General features: G+C 45.6%; 2 protein-coding genes across 5 annotated transcripts in view; both read left to right on the top strand.

Annotated features, from left to right (window-relative positions):
- LOC137878982 (FERM and PDZ domain-containing protein 4-like) overlaps positions 1–19,265 on the top strand; it is a 36,950-nt gene extending 17,685 nt beyond the window's left edge. For 2 of the 3 annotated variants that reach the window (XM_068719529.1, XM_068719528.1), the window contains exons 3-16: positions 3,357–3,508; positions 4,622–4,724; positions 5,247–5,292; positions 5,921–6,025; positions 6,276–6,383; positions 7,934–8,065; positions 8,806–8,925; positions 9,411–9,547; positions 10,059–10,185; positions 12,430–12,519; positions 12,660–12,842; positions 12,980–13,118; positions 13,530–14,546; positions 14,772–19,265. In XM_068719529.1, coding sequence (XP_068575630.1) covers positions 3,357–3,508; positions 4,622–4,724; positions 5,247–5,292; positions 5,921–6,025; positions 6,276–6,383; positions 7,934–8,065; positions 8,806–8,925; positions 9,411–9,547; positions 10,059–10,185; positions 12,430–12,519; positions 12,660–12,842; positions 12,980–13,118; positions 13,530–14,546; positions 14,772–18,154 — 5,842 coding nt within the window. In that variant the 3' untranslated portion in view covers positions 18,155–19,265. The remainder of the gene's footprint in view (positions 1–3,356; positions 3,509–4,621; positions 4,725–5,246; positions 5,293–5,920; positions 6,026–6,275; positions 6,384–7,933; positions 8,066–8,805; positions 8,926–9,410; positions 9,548–10,058; positions 10,186–12,429; positions 12,520–12,659; positions 12,843–12,979; positions 13,119–13,529; positions 14,547–14,771) is intronic. The other variant, XM_068719530.1, reaches the window with a different exon arrangement.
- Positions 19,266–19,905: 640 nt separating this feature from the next.
- Positions 19,906–21,953, top strand: part of LOC137879025 (uncharacterized) — a 5,025-nt gene continuing 2,977 nt past the window's right edge. For both annotated transcript variants that reach the window (XR_011103689.1, XM_068719592.1), the window contains exons 1-5: positions 19,906–20,242; positions 20,533–20,637; positions 20,776–20,906; positions 21,003–21,164; positions 21,256–21,482. Coding sequence is in view for 1 of the 2 variants with exons in the window: in XM_068719592.1 (XP_068575693.1) it covers positions 20,176–20,242; positions 20,533–20,637; positions 20,776–20,906; positions 21,003–21,164; positions 21,256–21,482 (692 nt within the window). In the remaining variant the exon portion in view is untranslated. The remainder of the gene's footprint in view (positions 20,243–20,532; positions 20,638–20,775; positions 20,907–21,002; positions 21,165–21,255; positions 21,483–21,953) is intronic.

The raw sequence follows: 21,953 nt of genomic DNA, 5'->3' as shown, positions 1-21,953 counted from the left end.
GCATGCCGAACGTTCTGCACGATGATGCCAGCGCTATGTACACGCTGTGGACCAGGCTCTGTGTTAGGCAGACATGTCTGATTCTGATAAGCTGTGATCCAATTAACTTTTTTGACGCACCAGTTGCTTTATGCGGTGGTGAAACTACGCTGTGTATTAATTGACAATGGCTGCATATGTTTTGTTGGTTGCTTAGCTCCTCTCCTTGGTCCCTCTCTTTGCCACTTGTCATCGTGTTTTCTTTCGTTTCCTTCTTGGTTGCACTTCTACTTCTCGCTGATACTTTTCCTTTCATCCTTCCTTCGACCTGTCCTTCTCTTCTGACCTCATCTTCGCTTTGACCCCTCGACATCAATTCCCCTCCCTTGGTCTCTGCTTTCCAAAGGCTGGTATTCTGGGCTTCAGTGGACAAATGCAGCACTGATAAAAATAACTCGTTCAACACTTGGCACATTTGATTATTGATTTGATTATTTTCAGTATTGTCTGTTCTTGTATCCATTTCCTCTCTTGCTCTCCTGCCCTCTTACTGTATATCCTCTTATCCATCCTTTTATACATTCTTTGATTTTGATTTTCTTCCTCTCCTCATTATGGGAAAGTCAAATATGACAAGTGAGATGGCTCTGGTTATGTGGCTTTGTTCCCAGAGAAAAGCTGTTGGCTTTAGTGGAGGTGGCACAGATTGAGTATCCCGATTGGATTTCTGCGAGACAGAAAGAGAAAAGCGAGCGAGAGAGCGACTAAAGCCAGCAGTTGATTTACCTATAATGGACAGATATCCCCCCTAACCTTATCTAACATGATCTAGCAGGTTTGTCAATGCCAGTCTCCACTCAAGTGTCAGTGGAGTTGAACTCCCTGTGATATGGCAGCTGGGCTGTATGTATTTGCACATACTGTGTATAAAATGGGCATTTTTACATTTGTGTCTGTCATGAGATGGATGTGATTTGTTTTTAGAGTTGTGTTTTACTCTCAAAACAATTTTGAAAACAACAAATCAGTTTAACAAATGTACAACTATCATATTTGTCCTTATCTGAAGAACGTTCAGGAGTGATTTGACAGTGTGTGTAGAGTAATCATATGCCTTCCTGTGTGGATTAACATGGATACTTGTGGTGTGTGCTCATGAGCTTATCCGTGTGTGCTTTATAAACCCTGCCAACTGTTTCGTGACAGTCTATTCCACGCTGACACCTAATATTGCTCCCTTTCTCCTTTTTCATTGGTGTTCCATTGCCTGGGATGGATGTACAGGTGGGCGATAGGGATACAATTATCTAACATAAACCATTACATTCATATATCAAGACATTTAGCAGGTGCCTTCAATCAAAGTGACTTTCAATGAGTGCATTCAATCCCCATAGGAAAGGTACTTAGCATATACCATCTCAATAAATAAGTAAGCTTTTGCCTAAAATACATCGCCTAAAAATGTCTTATCCAGCGTTCAGTTGTACTTAGCTCCACCCTCTCGTGTCCCTTCTGGTGACGGCCAAAAACCAAGATGGCCACAGCCAAATTGGCTTCAAAGCTGCAGTCTGAAAACCAATGGTTGACCTCACAGTGACTACTTCCACCTCTGATATACAGTCTATGTGAAACGATAGTGGATCGTAACGCTACTCTTAGCATTTTTTCAGCTGGTTATCCCGATAAAATTAGTCAGCACCTGGCAACTCACACCACTTGGTTAAGATTAGAGAACGACTTCAGTCATGGTTAGTGATACAAACCTTTAACAATTACAACTGACGAGAACCTGGAGCGTCAGCGTGAGTTGCATTGGTGTGCATGCTTTTTCCCCATTCTTCCATGACTAGCAGCAACGCGAGGACCTTTTTGTATTCAGCTTCCCCCCTGACCCCCTGACATCCCGGCTCTGCCCTCCCGCGGGATTAAGCCCCACTGACCCTGACAGAGAACATGGGCCCACGTCGCAGATTGGAACATGCTTCATTACAGACAGATTTAGTTTGAGATCCCCCCCCCCCCTCCTCGTATGCACAGTACAGATCAATGTGGTAATGAGAGACAGAATGAGAAAGCGCAAGAGGGGAAGAAGGTGGCGGAGATCGAGACTGATCCGAAGCGGTCGGAGATGGAGTCGGTTGGGACATTTATAATCAGGGCAGATTGAGGCAAAGCTGCAGGTGTGTGTGTGTGTGTGTGTCTATATATATATATATATATATATATATATATATATATATATATATATATAGCGATAACTAGATAAATATCCATTGGTAAAGCCACATTGGACATGCAAAATTTTGAAACAATATCATCTGATGAATTAAAAGAGAGACGTTAGTTTAGCTTAGTTACAAACTAATGAAGCATATGTGACTATGTGAAGGTTAGGACAGATGAGGCATGAATTTATCTATATGGACAGCAGAGGCAGCCAATATGGAATGGATGTTGGCTTGGGAACAATGGACACCCCGGCCTGTGCCGGACTTAATGTGCAGCGGGGAAGCAACGGCTGCCAAGGGAGCATTTTAAGCTGCGAAAAAGGGGAGGGGAGGTGGAGATAGAGACAGAGAGAGAATGAGTGAACCCCACTGAAAGCGAATATCGCCTCATAATTAACAGGCACTCTGTGTCCCGGTCAGACAGACGTCTGAGCTTCAGCAAGCAGGGAGGTTTAATTTAATATGAGGCATTTACGTTTAAGTGGTGCTCTCATCCTGAGTGACTTGCACTAAGGCAAAGAAAAGGATAATGCGATACTTCACCAATATTAACCTGCATTAATGTTGCTTTTTTTTCAAAAGGGATTTAAAGGAATTAGTTTCAGTCCCTCAGATGCATGACATTGTGCTAATATGACGATAACGGCAGCCGTTAAGAAGAGAGCAGGCCTTTCTGACATTTGCACATTCATTTTGAACAATTGTGACTCGATTAAATGATCAACACACTTTAATTTGGAATAGTCTGCAGACTTTTATGTGGATGCATGAACCAAATTGGTTCCAGATTGCAGATCTTAGGTATTTTATGAACGCAGGACCTGTGCTCTCTTTATAAATAGCTCTTAAGCATAAAATGTTGTGCTAATGACCAAACCTGAGCCAGGGCTCTGATTTATGAGCAGCTGATGGGATAGCTCAAATCATTCACTCCAAGTTTAATGTTTTCTTTCAGAGCTAAAACTAATTTCTAGTGTAGGAATGAATGAATTGATTGGATTTTAATGTGCTCTGCATCATAATCTCTAAGAGATTCTTTGTTAATATGCAGCACAGTCACTGAGCCTATTACCAGCTACATCTCTTCTTGAAGTGAAACGATCTGCTGACTCATCATCCTCTCCTTTTCTTTTTTCTCTTTTCCAGCCAAGTGTCCCAGTGCAGCTCCCTGGAGGAGGTTCACCTGGATGGGGTCCCCCCCGCCCCCCGCCTAGTGGAGATGAGACGGGACCCGGTCCTGGGCTTCGGCTTTGTGGCAGGCAGTGAGAAACCGGTGGTGGTCCGCTCTGTCACACCAGGTAGGCGCCACGCGTCGCTGGCTTTAACAGCGTCCTCTCCGATGTCACCACAAGGAGTCGCCAACGTCAGAAATGGTCAAATCCAACACATCAGGGCTTGAAATCATTGACTTGATAGAATAAACTGGCAACCCTGAATCGTAGTTTAATACAATCCACATCCCTCAAGTAAAAAAACATTCACTAAACATGCATGCATATACGTTAACTGTGTTCAATTTAGCTTTGCTTCCTGTGTGAGTCACTTGTAAAACACTGTCTTTAACTGCATGTATTTTACCAAAGAATAACACATGAATCATGTTTCTAGAGGGAGTATTTCGCCAGGCAAAAGCCCATTTACCACTGTGGGTGTCAGATGACTGACGGCTAGAGGAGCAGTATTCATTGCCTGCACTAGCAACGCTGAACAGTAGCGGGATATGATGCTACCGGAATAACTGAGAGAAAATAAAGTAACGCTAACAAAACAAAGCCGGAAAAGAATGGCCTGAGAGATTGCTCTGAGCGGTTTCATAAGTTCCTCCTTGCTGTTTGCAGCGTGCTTATCAGTGCAAACAGTTGCTGTAATGATTGTTTAGAAGGAAGCCATGCTAGTTTTTTTTTGTAAAGGAAGTGTTGTTTATTTTGGTTAATTGCCAAATTTCTGCCAAACCACTGCTTACAGACTCCTATCAGCCGTCAGCTCCGGTGGCTGCAACGACACACACACACACACACACACACACACACACACACACACACACACACACACACACACACACACACACACACACACACACACACACACACACACACAGTGATTATATCTCAATAATCAATCAGTGCTGAATTTCAAACAGACAGTTGAACCAATGAATATTCTATTCAGAGTTGTTGGCCAAGAAAAGCAATATACTGCTTGTGCTTAAGGACGCAGCAGTTTATCAATGCATGTGTCAGGAGACGGACACGTCCACATTATCTGTAAGCTGACACATTTATATGCAGTGTCCATTCAGCTGTTCCTCCACTGACTCATTCCCAGACAATCTTTGGCTGACGGGCCGAAACTCTCGATGTGCGCTGTCATCAACTACGGCTTGTATGCATTCGTGTCTTGTGCGCGCGCAGGTGGTCCATCGGAGGGGAAGCTGTTGCCAGGCGATGAGATCATCATGATCAACGACGAACCCGTCAGCTCGGCTCCCAGAGAACGAGTCATCGACCTCGTCAGGTGACTACAGAAACTAAGCTGTAGCAGTTCAGGTTAATCACCTGGAGGATGTTGTGACGAAATACAAGAATCCCCCCCCCCCCCTGAAAACCCTGTCCTGAAGGTTGTGGATCACCTAGATTTAAAGGGCCAGTTCACTCGTATTCCAAAAAGACTTGGGAACGGACCCTGTCATAAGTTATTAAATCCAATGCTTGATGCACAGACTCGGATAAATACATATTTTGAATTGAAAAGAAAAAAAAAGCTTTTTGCTACTTGGATGCACTCAGTTTACCTTGACATATTCCTTGACATACTATCACGTTTTGGGTTTTTTTTAAATGGGAAACTAATGAGTATGTGTGTGTGTTTCTTATTTTAACTGCTTCTACTCGTAAGTGGCGACTGCCAGAGGCGCCTCATTCCATTTCAGCCAAGCTAATCAAGTTCCTCTCGCTTATCTGCCATCGCGGTTCGCTGCGACTGTTGTTTCCTGATGATTCTGTTGACTTTGTGATTCGCTGTCCTCTCTCGCTTCAGGAGCTGCAAAGAATCCATCGTGTTGACTGTCGTCCAACCGTATCCCGTGAGTAGATTGCATTATGCACCACAAGGGTTGTATGTGCCAGATATATTTATTTAAAAAAAAAAAAGAAAATGCTGGAATGAAATCCAGGGAAAGGATTACTCTGTATGTGTAATGTGTTGATTCTGTCACAATAATTGATACCTTTTATATAATTATCAGAAACAAAAACATCCTCTGAGTGTCTCTTGAAAATTGAGTTCCTCATTAATGACGTGTGCCCTTGTTACCATATTTGGGGAGGTATAGATTTGTGGCTCACAGTTAAAGCTCTCCTCAACTCTCCTGCAGGCCCGTTAAACCTCCTTTAAAGTGGATGGAATGATCTTGTCTTCCTTCAACTAAATGCATTCATCCGTCTCCTCTTAAGATTGGGGTGTGTTGCACCAGGGTTGTGTTTCTCGAAAATTGCTTTTCCCAATTTCAGGAAACTTATGTTATTATGTTAAAGTTGTATTGATTTTTCCAGTGTTACATGTGCAGCTAATGTGGAAACCTGTTTTTTTTTTTCCCCTTCTTCATTTGTGCATGTTTATTTATGCTTCTCTTTATCTCTCTCCCTCCATCTGTCTCTCTCCATCTCTCTCTTTCCCTCCCGTGTCTCTCTCTTTGGACCGCTGCCTCCTAGTCCCCTAAATCAGCGTTCATCAGTGCAGCCAAAAAAGCCATGCTCAAGTCCAATCCGGTCAAAGTGCGCTTTGCAGAGGCGGTCATTATAAACGGCCAGGTTCCAGTCAGTACTAACACACACATACACACACACACACACACACTTATGTATGACCTATATAGGCAATGACAGATGGTTACCACATAAGACAGACAGTTGAGAGAATGCCAGATAGATAAGACAGTCGCAAAAATGTGTTACGACATCGATACACTTTTGTGAAATCCTCTCACATATTGAACCTCACCTGTATTCTGTTAGAGGGACGTCAAATGAGCAGGATGAAAAGACTGATGGTATTCCTCCTTTGCAGAACCCGGTGAAGGACAACTCTCTTCTGTTCATGCCAAATGTCCTGAAGGTCTACCTGGAGAACGGGCAGACCAAGTCTTTTCGCTTCGACAGCAGCACTTCTATCAAGGTGCGCGTTTGCGTGTGCCCCGACCCTTCGAGGCACACTTTGCAAGATTAGCAGTCTCTGCTGCATCTGTTATTACAAAGGGAGAAATTCATTCAGAGTGCAAATGAGTGTGTCTCGGTTGCACACACACACACACACACACACACACACACACACACACACAGACCACAAAATTGAATCACTGTTCGAGTTCAGATTGTTGGAGCGGCGCATTTATTCAGGCGAGGTGGCAAAGAGCATATTTCAATGTTTGACTTGTAGATTCAGTTCTGATCCAGTGTGGCTCCCAGCGTATAGTTTGGGAAGCAAGAGAACCGAGTCACTCCTTTTCTCACTTCTGTGGCTGGTATTGTCTTCACCTGGTGAGCCCCTGTGTGCGTGCGTGCGTGCGTGCGTGCGTGCGTGCGTGCGTGCGTGCGTGCGTGCGTGCCAAAATGAAAGCCAGGTTTTAAGATGGGTGTGGTCCGAGCGCCACACACACACACTGGAGTGATCCAGTCTGTAGTGATTAATACAATCTACTTTATCCTCTTAACCCATAGGTCATCGGAACCCACACTACTCCATAGGTGGGTCAAAGATGACCTTCATGAAATGATTATTTATGTCGATATAGGTCAATGTTTTGTCTGATGAATGGAAAAAAAAATAATCTCTAGAAATAAAAGACCTGTATTAGAATTAATTTGTTATATTAAATATATGCTATCATACATTTTTCTGATAATATTCATTGGAATCACACACCAGCATTATTTAAAGTTTTATTTTCAATGTCAAATTATCAAACTTGCAAATTACGTTCTGTTTTAGTCATGCTACTAAGAGAGCTAGCTAAGCTACTTAGCTATGGCAACAGTTACCCACAACAGCAGTTATGTCAACTGGTAAGCTAATGTTAGCTAGCTTTACAGAAGCGTTATTTGATTATGGAAGCAGATTCTCCTTCACATAACAAGAACATGCATTTTATATTCTATGCTAAGGTAAAGATACAAAAACATTTATTTCTCTTAAAAAGTAAAATATAAAAGACGAATGGGCGAGAATCTTAAACCGGTAGACGAGAGAAAAAAGGAACCAATAATTATACTGAAGCTCGAAAAACGTGTACAGTAAGTAATGCAAAACACCTCACTCACACCGTCATATTTTGACCTTGTTTCTATCATGTTTTACACTAAATTTCCATCAGAATAAAAGACACGTCCAAAGTCCGGATTGTTTCCACTCCACCCACAGTCTTTTCCCTTTTCAACAATTTCATCTCTTGACATTTTTAGTCAAGGTTTTTGTTAAAGAATGGAAGAAACAGGGCAAATGTCAAGCACAGAATCCAGATAGTCTGTAACTTTTCATAAAGGATATGCTTAGTGTTATGTGTTACAAATACGCATCGGCCCCGCGTATTCCGAGCAGGTTCTGACTATATGCCACGCAGTGATTTCACACTTGAAAATGACAAAACGTAAGAAAACCCAATTGATTGATTCACAAAGGAAATAGAGCGACTACTCTAATTAAATAAGCATGTGGTGTTTTTACTTCAGGACGTGATCCTGACCCTGCAAGAGAAGCTGTCCATCAAATGCATCGAGCACTTCTCCCTGGTGTTGGAACACAGGACGGAAGGCTCTGGAAGCAAACTGCTCCTCCTGCACGAACAGGAGATGCTTACTCAGGTAGGGGATGTTTCCTCTTCGTTCGCTTTCTTTGTGTGACGAACACAAACACACACACACACGCACACACAAACACACACACACACACACACACACACACACATTCCTGCTCAGTATTCACACAGCATTTGGACCGCAGTGCTATTTATCAGCACTGGCACAGAAGGGGCGACAGCTCACATTACACCTATACTCCAACACACACACACACACACACACACACACACACACACACACACACACTCACTCTCACCCATAGTGTCCGCTACATTCTGATGAGGTTGCGGGATCACAAGAGGACAATTTTAATATTTCGATGTGGAGCTCTGCACGTGGCACACGCACTGGCAGTTTAAGAGTCGCCGACACGCTTGATGAAACATACAGTGTAATACAGCTGAGTGTCAATCTCAGTGACAGTTGTAGAGGAGGAGGCGGGTAGTCCTTGAAATAGAAAACAAACTCCCTACACTACCACATTAAATCATTCATAAAATACATTCAATATTGTAATGATGATGCTGGAAATGGAATCAAATGCGGAGACAAGGTTACGACCACCAGCGGAGGTTCACTGCCTTTTCTTCATCGGTGCATGTTCTGATGCTTCTGTTCACCTCTGACCCTCCATCTTTCTCTTCCCCTCCTCTCTCTCTCTCCTCTCTCTCTCTCTCTCTCTCTCTCTCTCTCTCTCTCTCTCTCTCTCTCCCTTCATGTCTCCCTCCTGTCTGTGACCCCAGGTGACCCAGAGGCCCGGCTGTGACAAGATGAAGTGTTTCTTTAGGCTCAGCTTCGTGCCCAGGGACCCTGTTGAGCTGCTCCGGAGAGACGCTGTGGCGTTTGAATACCTCTATGTGCAGGTGAGCAAAGTCCTGAAACTGACTCTGTGAAACATTGGAGCGGGATAAGGATGGAGCATATGGTAATTTGGAAGTGATTAATGGTCAACAACAAAGCTACAGAATGGATCCTGTCAAGACAAAATCTTCATTTGCAAATAAAGTCCTCAAGTAAAAAAAAAAACACTCTTGTCTTAACTACTCTCTAAAATAACAAATTGCCTCCCCATAGGATTCCTTTGATAATTAGTCAAGTGAAATAGCCTGAGAGAAGGAAAGCTAATCTTCAGTTCGACATTTTGTACTTCCGAGTCCTTCACCAGGGACTGGAAACGGTTTCCCTTTGAAGGAAGCTCAAGTCACGAAGGTTGGGAACGACTTATTTCAGCTCTGCAGGGACGCTGCTGCCGCTCGAACCGCTCGATGGAGACACAAACCGCACTTCACGAGCCCCAGCAGCTTGACTTTGGGATTCTTATGTAACACTGCTTCCTGCTTTGCCGTAGAGTTGCAACGACGTGGTGTTGGAGCGCTTCGGCACGGAGCTGAAGTACGACGCCGCGCTGCGACTGGCTGCTCTGCAGATGTACATCCTCACCATGACGACCAGGCAGACCCAGAAGGTGTCCCTGAAATACATCCAGTAAGTTTGCGTGTAAAGGACGTTGCGGGTGTGTTTTTGACACTACCAACATGGTCCGTAATGTTAAACTGTTGTACAGCCTGGAGCTGCTCCATCAATAATACATAGTAGACTGACTGAGACTGTTTGGTTTCCTCTGAAAGTTATTTTTTGATGCTTTTACAGAAGTTTCTCAGGGATTCAGTCTTCTGGTTGGCTAAACAATCAAATTGCATCATCTTAAGAAATGGCATCCAAACATTAGGCCTTGTGTAAAAAACACTTTTTTCAAATGAAACAGATTTGTTCTTAAGTTGCACAAACAAGTGATTCAGGACAATGCATGGCATTCGGCAACAAAATCCATATGTGGTCCAGAACTCTCGTACGAGTCATGGACACGTTTCAGCACCACAACTTATACAGTCCGGCAGTTGTTAGGATTATTCTCTCACGTATGGTAAAGTTATTGAGGAAGCCTGGTGAAAGCTCCCCACCTCTTTCTAACTGGCAATCCATCTGCTCTCAACAGAAAGGAGTGGGGTCTGCCGCTGTTCCTGCCTCCCGTCGTGCTGTCCAGCATGAAGGAGAAAAACATCAAGAAGGCTCTGACGCACATCCTAAAAACCAACCAGAACCTCGTGCCTCCAGGGAAAAAAGTAAGCAGCCCCCTTTGTCTTTCTTTGCCCTTGTTATCAAACTTCTGACACACACACGAATGTGCACGAGCGCAGTCTGTTTTCCTGACGCAATATCCTTAAATAGCATCGCTGCCATGCTCGACCTTGTAAAGGTTCTCACCCTTGTCAACATAAGACCCTCAGTCGAGCCAGACCGCGCATGCTAATGTGAAAAACGAGCAAAACGCTTCGTCAAACTTGGTGCATAATACGATATTCATATTCACGCACACATGTTCCACCGGCCAGGGGCCGCTGATCCAACTTCAGCTCAACTTTCTAGCTCTTTGTGAAACTGTTTCAATGATACAGGCGCTCATACTGTAACACCCACATTTACTTTGACACGGAATCTCAGAGGAGACGCAAACGCTTCCAAACTGAACTATGAGTGCATGTGGATGAGTAAAAGAACTGTACTGTGATTAAAGACACAGCACACTTGGTGACATGTAGTTCATCTCGAGTCGATCCCTCTTACACCATCGTGCCGCCATACATGCCATACTCCCTCCAAATATGTATTCATCCTGGCTGAATGTTGTATGACTCCTTAAAGAACTGCAGAGCGCAGCTGTTTTTGGAAATTACTTAGCCTTTTTTTTTTTTCTTTTTAAATGACTCTATATTTTTGGCCCATTTTGAAAGATTTACATCTTCAGTAGTAATGGATGAGCTCGAGGCTGAGTGCTGCAGACAGAGCAGGGAGGCAGGAAAGTAAGGAGACAAAAACACATTTCTGTTTTTTGGGATTAATTTGTTACACCGAGAGAAAAAAAAAGATATTGAACAATAGGTTTACGGATCTTTAGGCAATCCAGTTTGGGTACGACTCTAAATTTGGTAATTTCAAGTCTATTCTCTGAGTTCTCTATGTATCTGTATTGTCTTATACGATTTTGAACAGTTTCTTTAACAGACATTACAAATTCAATAATATCATCCTTCAGTTTTACATCTCTTATCTTTCAAACATAAAAACAACGAAAGTGTAACAGCCAGTTTCTCATGCATGGATAAATCAGATTTGTTCTTTTGATGCGTGCGCTTGTAATAGCTCCACTTTTCAACCGACGCCAGCAGATGTTTGGATGTTGAACCACTGTTAAGGACACATGAGAGTATGTTTATAGATGCCAGGCTCCTCCTGTGATTGGGTGAAGAGTGAATAAAATGAAGTATATAATCTGAAAGGCAACATTACTCATCAGCAGACAAATCAGCATTGCTCTATGCCTAATGTTACCTAACACAGCTTCATGTAGTGGATGAAGGAACGTAGTTTACGTTAAACACCCCTGAACTCCATATATGTGTGTATAATGTCTATAAAATGCCCGGCTTACTAGAGGGACATCGATCTCTTCCCTCCCAGCCTCGAGCAGCGCGATGCGCTGATCATTTGCATTCACGGTTGATATCCACCTTCTCATTAGGCAGACATGCGGCCAAGGAACACCAACGAACTGACACGCGGTTCAAAACACTGACGCCGCAAATTAGCATTCTTATTACGGCCTTGAAGTTATCCCTCAGCCCTCACCAAAAGGAGCTGCTCACTCGGTTTGGTGGTTAAAACGGAGCGAGGATTTGATCCAAACAGAATTATTTTTTAATGGAGATGTCTGTCAAGGTCAGACATCCCATTAGCCTGTAGTTTCTTTTGCTACTGATTTTAATTTAAGGTGCAACATCAGATAGATGTACAATAAATAAATAAGTCTGACGCTGAGTATTGTAAGTGGTGATGAAGGCAGCTTGATATAGGACATGTGCATATTAATAATAAAAAAGGTGAATAAAAAACACAATCTGCTCTGTAAAGAAGTGAAGAAGTAACAATGGATGCATAAAACATATATATATATATATATATATATATATATATATATATATGTCTCGTTACAGTGTAGGCAGCGATATTTAATGCTAAAATGCAGTTTGTGTCTTTTTTAAGATTGAATGTTATACATCTGACAGACCCTAAATGACTGGAGAGGAACACATCCACACAAGCAAGCCACAACGAGAACTGCAGCGGAGCAGCGCTTCAGACTTTGATCAGATTTAAATAACATGATGGGATGTAATGGAAAATCAGTGGTCTGGATCAAAATGGCTTGAGAGTGCTTTACATCCTGACATAATACAAATGTGTCCGCACAGGTTGAAGTGATTTGGTTTTCGGATGCTTACTAATGTATTTCCCTTCTCTCTGTGCAGCTGACTGCGTTGCAGGCCAAGGTGCATTACCTGAGGTACCTCAGCGAACTCCGGCTCTATGGAGGGAGGGAGTTCAGTTCAATACTTTTGGTAAGGACATTAGTTCTGCAAAGGGTTTGTACAAGTTTAAAAAAACAAAGTTGAGTTTGGATTCCAACTGTGTTTCTGTCAATTTTGAAATCTTTTGAAATGAAAGTTTGACATGATGATTTGCTTTTAACCGTCTTTAGCAAGGGGAGAAACAGACCGAGGTGACGCTGCTGGTGGGCCCGCGTTACGGCATCAGTCACGTCATCAACACCCGGACCAACCTAGTGGCCCTGTTGGCCGACTTCAGCCACGTCAACCGCATCGAGATCCTCACGGAGGATGAGACCAACGTCCGACTGGAGCTGCATGTTCTGGATGTCAGGGTGAGCGCGGTTCTGTCCGAAAACAGAAGCAGTAGCGAGCATTATTTCACACAAATTATACTATCTGTTGTTTATCCCTTCTTTTATTTTTTCCTTCCCTCCTTCCACCCTTCTTTTCCTCCGTTTTTTTTTCACAGCCCATCACACTGATCATGGAAGCCAGTGATGCAATGAACCTGGCCTGTCTAACAGCAGGCTACTACCGCCTCCTAGTGGACTCCAGGAGATCTATCTTCAGCATGCCCCACTCCAATAGCACTGGAGGGGATGACACTGGTGAGTTATGATTAACCAAGCCAGTGTTGTATGTGTGTGCGGCCAGAATAGTATGGATTTGCTACTAATATAATTTAATTTGTTGAACTGTACAGTCAGTATTTAAATTGTGTGTGCATTTGGATGACAAAATGTGCATTTCCCAGCACATTTTTATTCGTGAGCATTGTAAAAATATGTGGCAACATCTTTGTCCTGGCAGGACACTCCACATGAAACCATTAAAACAAGTAGAGAAGAAACGCTCGAAGCTTAAAAAATGTAAGATTTACAGTGCAGCATTAAAACCAAAAAGTCTCAAAGTGGAGCACTCAAACATCTTGTGAAGAGCAGGCAGCCACTTTAAGATTCAATCAACATAAAATATAAAACACATAAAATAATAAGACGGTGTATTGCTGCTGTCTGCAGGTCAGGATCGTGTCCTGGAATGGCCATACAGCACATCTTTGGGGGACAACGAGGAGCCGTCACCCAGCCAAGGAGAGGTCTACAACAGGGACTCTGAGTATCCCAACAATGGGCAGAAAGAAAACAGCATCTCTCCTTACTTCCATGAACTCCCGAACCCGGACAGAGACCTTGGGACACGGAGGAGTCCGTTGCCCCCTCCTCTTCCCCCCACTACCAGACACAAACCTCAAGACTCTCCTCGGAGCGCCAAAGTGTCGTTCATCTTTGGAGGGGACCCACCTTTGAACAAGCCGAAGAACTTGGGCTATGAAAGACTGTTGGAGAGCCCCGAGGTCCCCGAGCACAGACCGCCCTACTTGCACAACAACACTGACTTTCGGCCACAGGACAGGGTGCCGTTTCAGTTCGGTGGTCTGACGCACGTCTATAGTAACATTATAACCGAGGAAGGTGGTGAGGAGCCACTGCTGAGGGATCTATTTTATCGCGACACAACGGACGATGCGGAGGACGACGACGATGCTTCCTGCGAAGAAGACTCCACCGGGGGGACACCAGTGGGCGACGACGGAGGAGGCGGAGATGAAAACCGTGGCAGCCAAGGAGGAAGGTTGGCCACGGCAGCCGGCAAGGCTTCCTTCCTCGTGCTTTCCGGTTCCACCGACGACATTATCGACCTGACGTCGCTGCCCCCTCCCGAGGGAGACGACAGTGTCGACGACGACGAAGACGACACGCTGCTGCAGACGCTCAACCTTGCGATCGCGGCTCCTCCACCGGGCTTTCGGGACAGTTCAGACGAGGACGCGGCACCCGAGGGAAGGCCGCTAAGCACGCCCGACAATGACGATATCCCGGTGTCGTTAATCGACGCCGTTCCAACGCACGGGGAAGGGAGCACGGGAGGGGAGAGAAGGCTGGAGAATGCAGTCATGCATACCCTACAGGCACTGGAGGCTCTGTCCGTCTCTGAACAGAGGCCTCCGCCGCCACCACCCAGCAGTAGCAATCCAGGTGTGTTGACAGTTCATGCAAGTACAGTAACGTTTGATCACCACCATCTATGTCTTTGATTGAACACATCCATGACACTAGAACAAAAACTATTTTTATAATAGGCCTTCTCAATTACAAATATGGACATATCTCTGTGGAATATGTCATACCATGTAACAGCTTCAGCAGCTAGCTTAGTTAGCTAAACGACCCATATTTAACTTTGTCTCTCTTGTCTCCTAGGTGTTTACGCGTCTCGAGGCTTCAGCCCAGAGTCGTCCTCAGATTCTGGCAATGAGACCAACTCCTCGGAGATGACGGAAATCTGTGAACTGGCTGCAACTCACAGGCTCAATGAGAGCCACATGCGTCTCCTGATGGCCACAAGGGAAGGGTACCAACCTTTACTCGAGGAGAAAACCGAATTCCCCGTCTCGCCCAGCACGGTAGGAACGATACAGAAGAAACCCCGTAGTCCAACACGGCACCTTCAGCCTCCAGCTGTTCCCCCAAGACGGAGCCCCCTATTGGACACCGCTTCATCAGGGCCCGACAGCTTGGCGGTGAGATCCCAGACAAAGCTCTCGTCCACTCTCCAGCGCCCGAGTTCCACCACACCAGGAGGCAAGCATCACAAAAAGTCTGCGGACTCCGGTGGCAAGTACAACACCTTCAGCACAAGGGAAGGGCATCGAGGCGAGGGCAGTGGGAGCCGCGGCCATCTTGCATTGGACCAGCGCACTTCCTTCTGTGAGCGAGGGGAAAGTCAAAGGAGACAGAATTCTTTTCTGGCAGAAAATGCTGCAGCCGAGGGCGTTGCAATGAACAGCCTCCCCCGCAACCATCACAGAATTCCCCGCCCTCCGTCCACTAGCTCTGATCGCCTGTTAGATGTTGTTAACTTGGGGGACTGCGGTGCAGATAATGGAGCTGCTGCTGTCGAGCAAGACGAGCATCTAGTTGTAGCATCATTGCTGTCCCCAGCCAAAAAATCCAGTTCAGGGGGGTCCGAGCAGGGATCGGACATACAAAATGACCATCAGCCGATTTCTAGACAGCAGAGTGTCGCACGGTTGTGTGAGTACCACCTCGCCAAGAGGATTTCAAATTTGCAAGGGGAAGCCCACAGTTCACTACAGGGTTCTCTGTGCTCATCGCTGGACGCTGGCGGCAGCACGAACAGTAGTGCATGTGCCACCCCAACGGACTCACCCCTCGGCCCCGGTGCGGTTGAATTAAAACGCCACCATTTGCAAAGGCACCCACTCTCTAGTTCCTCCTCCTCATTACTCAGGGTGCTAAACTATGAGGATAGCAAACCCGGAATCCCTCGCGGCACCCCTAGCCAGAGCACTCAGGGAAAGGACCTCCACCCTCATGCAGACCCTTCCCTCCTTCGGAAAATGCTTCCCAACATTCACCCTCCTGCTGCTGGGGCTGAACCAGGCCGTCCCTCGTCGGCCACACCGTCTAAGCATAAAGAGACAACAGGTACTGGGAGCAAGAGGCCCCACAATGATCTGCATGCTAAACAACAGGCCTGTTTTAAGGGGCTGAACCAGAAGGAAGGCAGCGAGGCCTACAGACAACTGATTAACTATCTAACAGTCAGCCAGATGCATCAGGGAGGGAAGCTGTACAGTGCAGGCATGGGAGGGGCAGTAAAAAAGGACACCAGGCGCTTTATCACGAGTAACCCTCAGCTTGTCGAAATGGTAAAGAATAGGGGGAACACCATTGCTCGCTGCCCATGTATGCCTTCCTCCATATCATCCCCATTCCTCAGCCCAAATTTAGTAACCCCAAACGCGAACACCATGCAGCTGGCAAATAGAAACCCTCAGTCATACCATTCTGCCACACTTCCTGCCAAACTCAAGAGAAGTTCTGACATGCATGCTCAGAAACCGAATGACAGTCTAGATTTCATGCCCGCTACTGCCGAGAGGAGAAGCTCCTTTTCTGGCCTGGAAAGCGAACTAGAGAGGAGTGGTATGGACCCAGAGCACTTCCTGTCCCTGTATAAGAGAGAGGGCTGTATCAGTCGTGACGGGGGATTCATTACAGGTGGAAACCGCGAGGGTGGGGGTACCGCTAACCGCCCCCCGCCTCGGTCAAGAAGCCAGCCTAGTAGCAGCACTGAGGACTGGTTCAGATCAGAGCCGAGAGCAAAGCATGCAGTTCGTCAGTCACCACATTGTCGTCCTAATGATTCTCTTTGTTTCTCTGCTGCCTCCAGTGTAAGTGGTCAACGGGCTGACCTCAACACCGTCTCACTAGGAAGGGGAGACCACCCTTCAGCTTTTGTCAGGCAGACATGTGCTGGCACTAGGGCTTGCATTACATCTCCCACTCCCAACCTGCAATCTCCCCCTCCTCCTCCACCTCCCCCGCCTCCTCCACCTCCTTTGTCTCTTCCCTCGCAAGCCAACGCTAGCTCCGGCAACTCGGGATGCACACAGGAGGCCATCCATTGCATCCAGTCTCGGCCAAATCACAACCACATTCAGGCTGTTACCCCAACCCCAACACAGGCGGATCCCTTCTGCAATAGCCTGCAACGGGGCAGGGAGCTCAAACGCAGCTCCAGCAATGTGACCGCCAGTTCCGGGAGCGTGGAGGTCCTGTTTGATAAGCCCACTCGGTGCCGGAGCCAGCAGCCCCTGTCACCATCTGTGCCCCTGCAAGGTGAGACCAAAGTCCAACGGAGGCCGACGAGGAAGCGGCTCTCCAAGAGCTACTCCCAAGGCTCTGTGTCTGCCCACGCATGCTGGTCTACAGGCAGTAGGGCAGACAGCAGGAGGGCGTCTGTGGCACTTCCACTGCAGAAAGACGCTAAGCACATGAAGGGCTCTCAAAAACTGGACACCAGTCCCTGGAGATGCAATGGGCCTTTTAGCTACTGTTTCTTCAAACGTAAGAGCGAGGGAGAGGAGGATGACATCGAGTGGGAGAGGCCCCGACGGAGCCGCGGTGGGAACGATATGGATAACGGCTGTGCGGCTGCATCGGCCATAATGCCCTGTGGCTCGGTGGTGGATGTAGCTGGGGAGCAGCTGTATGGGGAGGTGCTCAACAACATGAGCTTCAGCGACCGCCTCGCGCGAATCAACGCACTCAAGGACCGCATGTACTGCTTCCCTTCCGGGTTCGTTGATGTCCGCCGCGACGCCAGCGAGCTCATTGCCCTGGTGAGATCCAGCGTTGGTCGCTGCGACCGCGGGGCCCAGATGCCTCTCCAAGACGTATCCCAGTTCAAGCAGCTGCTCTCGGTTGAGTCAAAAGAATTGGGCCGGGCGTGCAGGAGGATGGCGCAGGCCCACACTAGTCCCGAGGAGATGCTGCTAGCCGTAACGTGTAGCTTCCAGGTGCTCTGCTGTCTCTGCGAAGCTTGCATGTGTCTGGTGAGGGGGCTCGGAGCCTCGGCCTCGCACCAACAGAGAGAGGTCGTGGCGAAGGTGGACGAGGTCGTTATGAACTACATCTGTTTGCTCAAAGCGGCTGAGGCCGCCACCGTGGGAGCACCAGGGGAGCACAGCGTGAAAGCCCTGGTCCGCCACTCCAGTACCATGTCGGCCATTGCTAACGCACTCACCCGCTCCCTTAAAACGCTGCTTAGCAAGTAGAGGCTACTCTTTATGCTTTATAGTGTGGCCTACGCAGTCAGTATTAGTCTGTCTTTAAGCATCTTGTTATTTTTGGTTCTGCTGAAGAAGTCGTATATTTTTCATATAAGGTCTGGACGGTCTTCATATCCAAATCAATATAGTGTAAGACTAGTTGCAGTTCAGCTCAACATTGGAGTTACCCAAAACTTGAACTGAAAGAAATGAGAACGATGCTGAAAGGTAGTCCTATCTGACTGCACTTGCTTTTTTCTGATGACAATATTGTAATGTATATTTACATAGCCATACTGTCACAGACCTTTGTAATATGATATGTACCTAATAGATACCCGTTTACCTGTGCATTATCTAACTTATTTAAAAAAAAACAAATGTATATAATGTACATAAATACAATATAAATATATTATTTGCCGTAGCAGTTTCAAGAAGCAATTGAGTGTTCAGCATAATTTGCTCCATTATCGTCCAGAGCTGGAGTGAATCCACATTCAGATCAATCAGTTCATTAAGTGCAGTTTTACTACAGATGTTTAGAGTTTACCTGTCGAGATGTGACTCAAAATGTGTCACTGTCAGTCCGGTGAGGAAACTGTTGCTGTCATTTTATCCACATGATTCAACCGGTTAGGTTGGATTTCTTAATGACTGTGTAAAGATGAACTGATTTCAACACTGTTGTATTACAATGCAGTTTCATTATTTGCAAGATGAGAGGGACATTTGTTAGAGATGTTGAAAATACAGGGACACTATCACTGCTTCATAATCTACCATATGGATTGTTTTCAGATAAAAGTAATAAACAGTCAATAATAAACTATCTCCCCAAAAGTCAATATATTAGACCTATAATAACACGTTAACATTGATCATTTAGAGAAAAAATACACTTTGTTATGAAATATGTCAGATTGACCACTGTGTTAATTATATTGAATCATTTTTAAGCTTTTGTGTTTTATTATAATCTGTTTTGGACTCATTTCTGTGCTTGAAGGACTCGTTATTTCACACTATGTATCAAGATGCAGTCATGTCTCTTGAGAAGAAATTCAATTCCTTTTTTTCAATAATCCACCAACGTATTAAAAACATTTTACAGATATGCTTGTGTCTCCTACCATGTCTCTCTTGGTTTGAATGGTTCACTGTAATATACAATAAGCTCCGGTTTTATTTCATCTTAGAATAAATGCACAACAGCCATTAAGTTTATAAAACTACGTACATCTCCTGTCTATACAGTGGTGGACTCAGAACCCATAGACTGTATGGCTACACCTGATCAACAAGGAAGGAAGATCAACCCCATACACTTTGACCTGGGCTTGGTGAGAAAGCTTTTAAGTGAGAAAGAAAGAGAAAGTAATATATGTTTTTTTTAATTTTAGCAACATCAAGCTTCTAATAAAGTTCATGCTTCATCTGTATGAAAATAAGTCATCTATCCATGTCATTTAATGGACAACCAATTGAATACACTTTTGAACCCTGTAAAGTATGGTGCGTGTGGGGACATGCACGTACAACTGTGTCCATGCGTGCACGAGCTTGTGGCGTCACGTGATCCCCCCCCCCCCAAGCAGCAGAGTAGAAGTGGGGAAGGACCAGTGGTCTCCTCCTTTGCATATTGGGCGCCACACGCGGCGACGTTTACCAATCAGGTCGACACATGCAGCAAACCACGCCTGCGCGGCAACTCGTGTCGCGCGCGCCTCTTCATCAGCATTGTACTGGCGGCGGAGCAGACACAAGTTGCCACTGTCGTTTTGCCGCCGCATGCCCTGTGGACTCTTTTTGTCATATTTAACTTAGTTAATTCAAGCACGTTTTGTCTTTGCGGTGGCCGTTAGCGAGCTCGGAAACGGCACTGAAGAAGCTGCAGAGTTCACGAGCCGAAGCCAACTAGCTTTACTACCGTTAGATACGTTACCCTCGGGCACCCCGTGGGGTTTAATAAAGTTCAGCTAACAGCAGCGTCACTGGCTACTAGCAGGTAGTTAGCTCCAGTCACAATGGCAGCTGTGTGTCAGCCACGACGCGCCTTGGTGGAGATACCTGCTCCACAGCCCAAAATTGCAGGTAAGTCTGAAACCTGACTGCTATTTAATTCATGAATTGCTGTAACTTTTTGTTCTTTGAGCGGGACGCGCCACTTTGCTATGCTAATATTATCACAAGCTCGCGCCCACGGGACAAACACTCGGTCAGCGTCAACTTTCTAAAATGATGATGGTACGCAATTTGAATCTCTACAAATCCCCCCCCCCCCCCCCCCCCCCCCCCCAGTAGGTTTAACGTTGTTTGTTACAAATACCACTGTAGGGAATATTAACCAGAGCCAGTGTAACCCAGTTGTTTGTGTTTTACAGCTCGAATGAGGAGGTCCTATCTAGAAATTCTGAGTGCTCGGTTGGCTCCATCTCCACTCCCAAGAGGAAGAAACGCAACTACTAACGCAAAGCGTGGAAACTCACGTAAGTACAACTAACGCTCACTGTGGAGGAAGCAACGTGGAAAAAGAAAGTAGCTGACACTACATACCGACTGATTACTGAGTTTCTCATCCCCTTGTTGTCTCATTGTTCTAATATTAACCTTTTTTGTTTTTACAGTGGACTTGTCCATCGGTGGGGTCTGGAGTGGGAGGATAGTGGAGCAATGTGAGAAGATGGACGAGCACCACACCCCTCTCTCCAAACAGCAGCTTGTACAGCTCATCAGATCCCTCATCTTAGTTGAGCAGGTATCCACGCTGGCCTTTTCACATGAGCGTGACAACTCTAAGCCTTCACGCCGCACAGTGTAATCTGACGTATTCATGTGTTGCGTTGCGTCCTAGAGCCAAGAGCCCAGGATCCTGGCGTCCGACCTGAAGTATCTCCAGGACGACCTGCAACTAAAGAAAGCCAACGTTTACCGCTCCATACCGTACTCGCGGCTCGGCTCCAACAGGGACGCTCACTGCTACAGAAAAGCATATCCTCACCTGGTGGCGTTCAAAGTGAGTAGCAGTGGTTTTCATACATGACACTCTGGTGTTTCATTGTGTAAACCTAAACCGTTACCTCCTTATCCCACCCATCCCTCCTCAGGTTTCCTGTCAGGAGTGGGGCCAAGTTCTCCTGAGGAACAAAGAGTGGGACGTCGTGTTGGAGCACACGTTGATGGCGTGGCGCTACACCAGCGAGCTGCCGCAGTGGGACACGGCGAACCACAATGCTCTCCGAGAACAGTGTTATGGCATTTTGGCGGCACACGGCCTCGCCGCTCTCCAGCACCAGCACCCCGGACCCGACAGAGGACGCGAGCTGCTCAGAAGGTACCACTTTAGTTTTTAAAGGGGGCTGTGAACATCCACACACAGATCCTAAAACAATACGCACGCACGCGCGTGTGTGTATATATATGTATGTATGTATATGTGTGTGTGTGTGTGTGTGTGTGTGTGTGTGTGTGTGTGTGTGTGTGTATATATATATATATATATATATATATATATATATATATATATATATATATATATATATATATATATATATATATATATATATATATATATATATGTGTGTGTGTGTGTGTGTGTGTGTGTGTGTGTGTGTGTGTGTGTGTGTGTGTGTGTATATATATATATGTGTGTATATATATATATATATATGTGTGTATATATATATATATATGTGTGTATATATATATATATGTGTGTGTGTGTGTGTGTGTGTGTATATATATGTGTATATATATATATGTGTGTGTGTGTGTGTGTGTGTGTGTGTGTGTGTGTGTGTGTGTG

The sequence above is a fragment of the Cebidichthys violaceus genome, unplaced genomic scaffold (genome assembly GCF_023349555.1).
Source record: "Cebidichthys violaceus isolate CVI_PGR_0920_01 unplaced genomic scaffold, fCebVio1.0.p SCAF_24, whole genome shotgun sequence".
Taxonomy (NCBI): Eukaryota; Metazoa; Chordata; class Actinopteri; order Perciformes; family Stichaeidae; genus Cebidichthys; species Cebidichthys violaceus.
The sequence above is the reverse complement of the archived record's forward strand: the minus strand, read 5'-3'. Positions and strand labels throughout refer to the sequence as shown.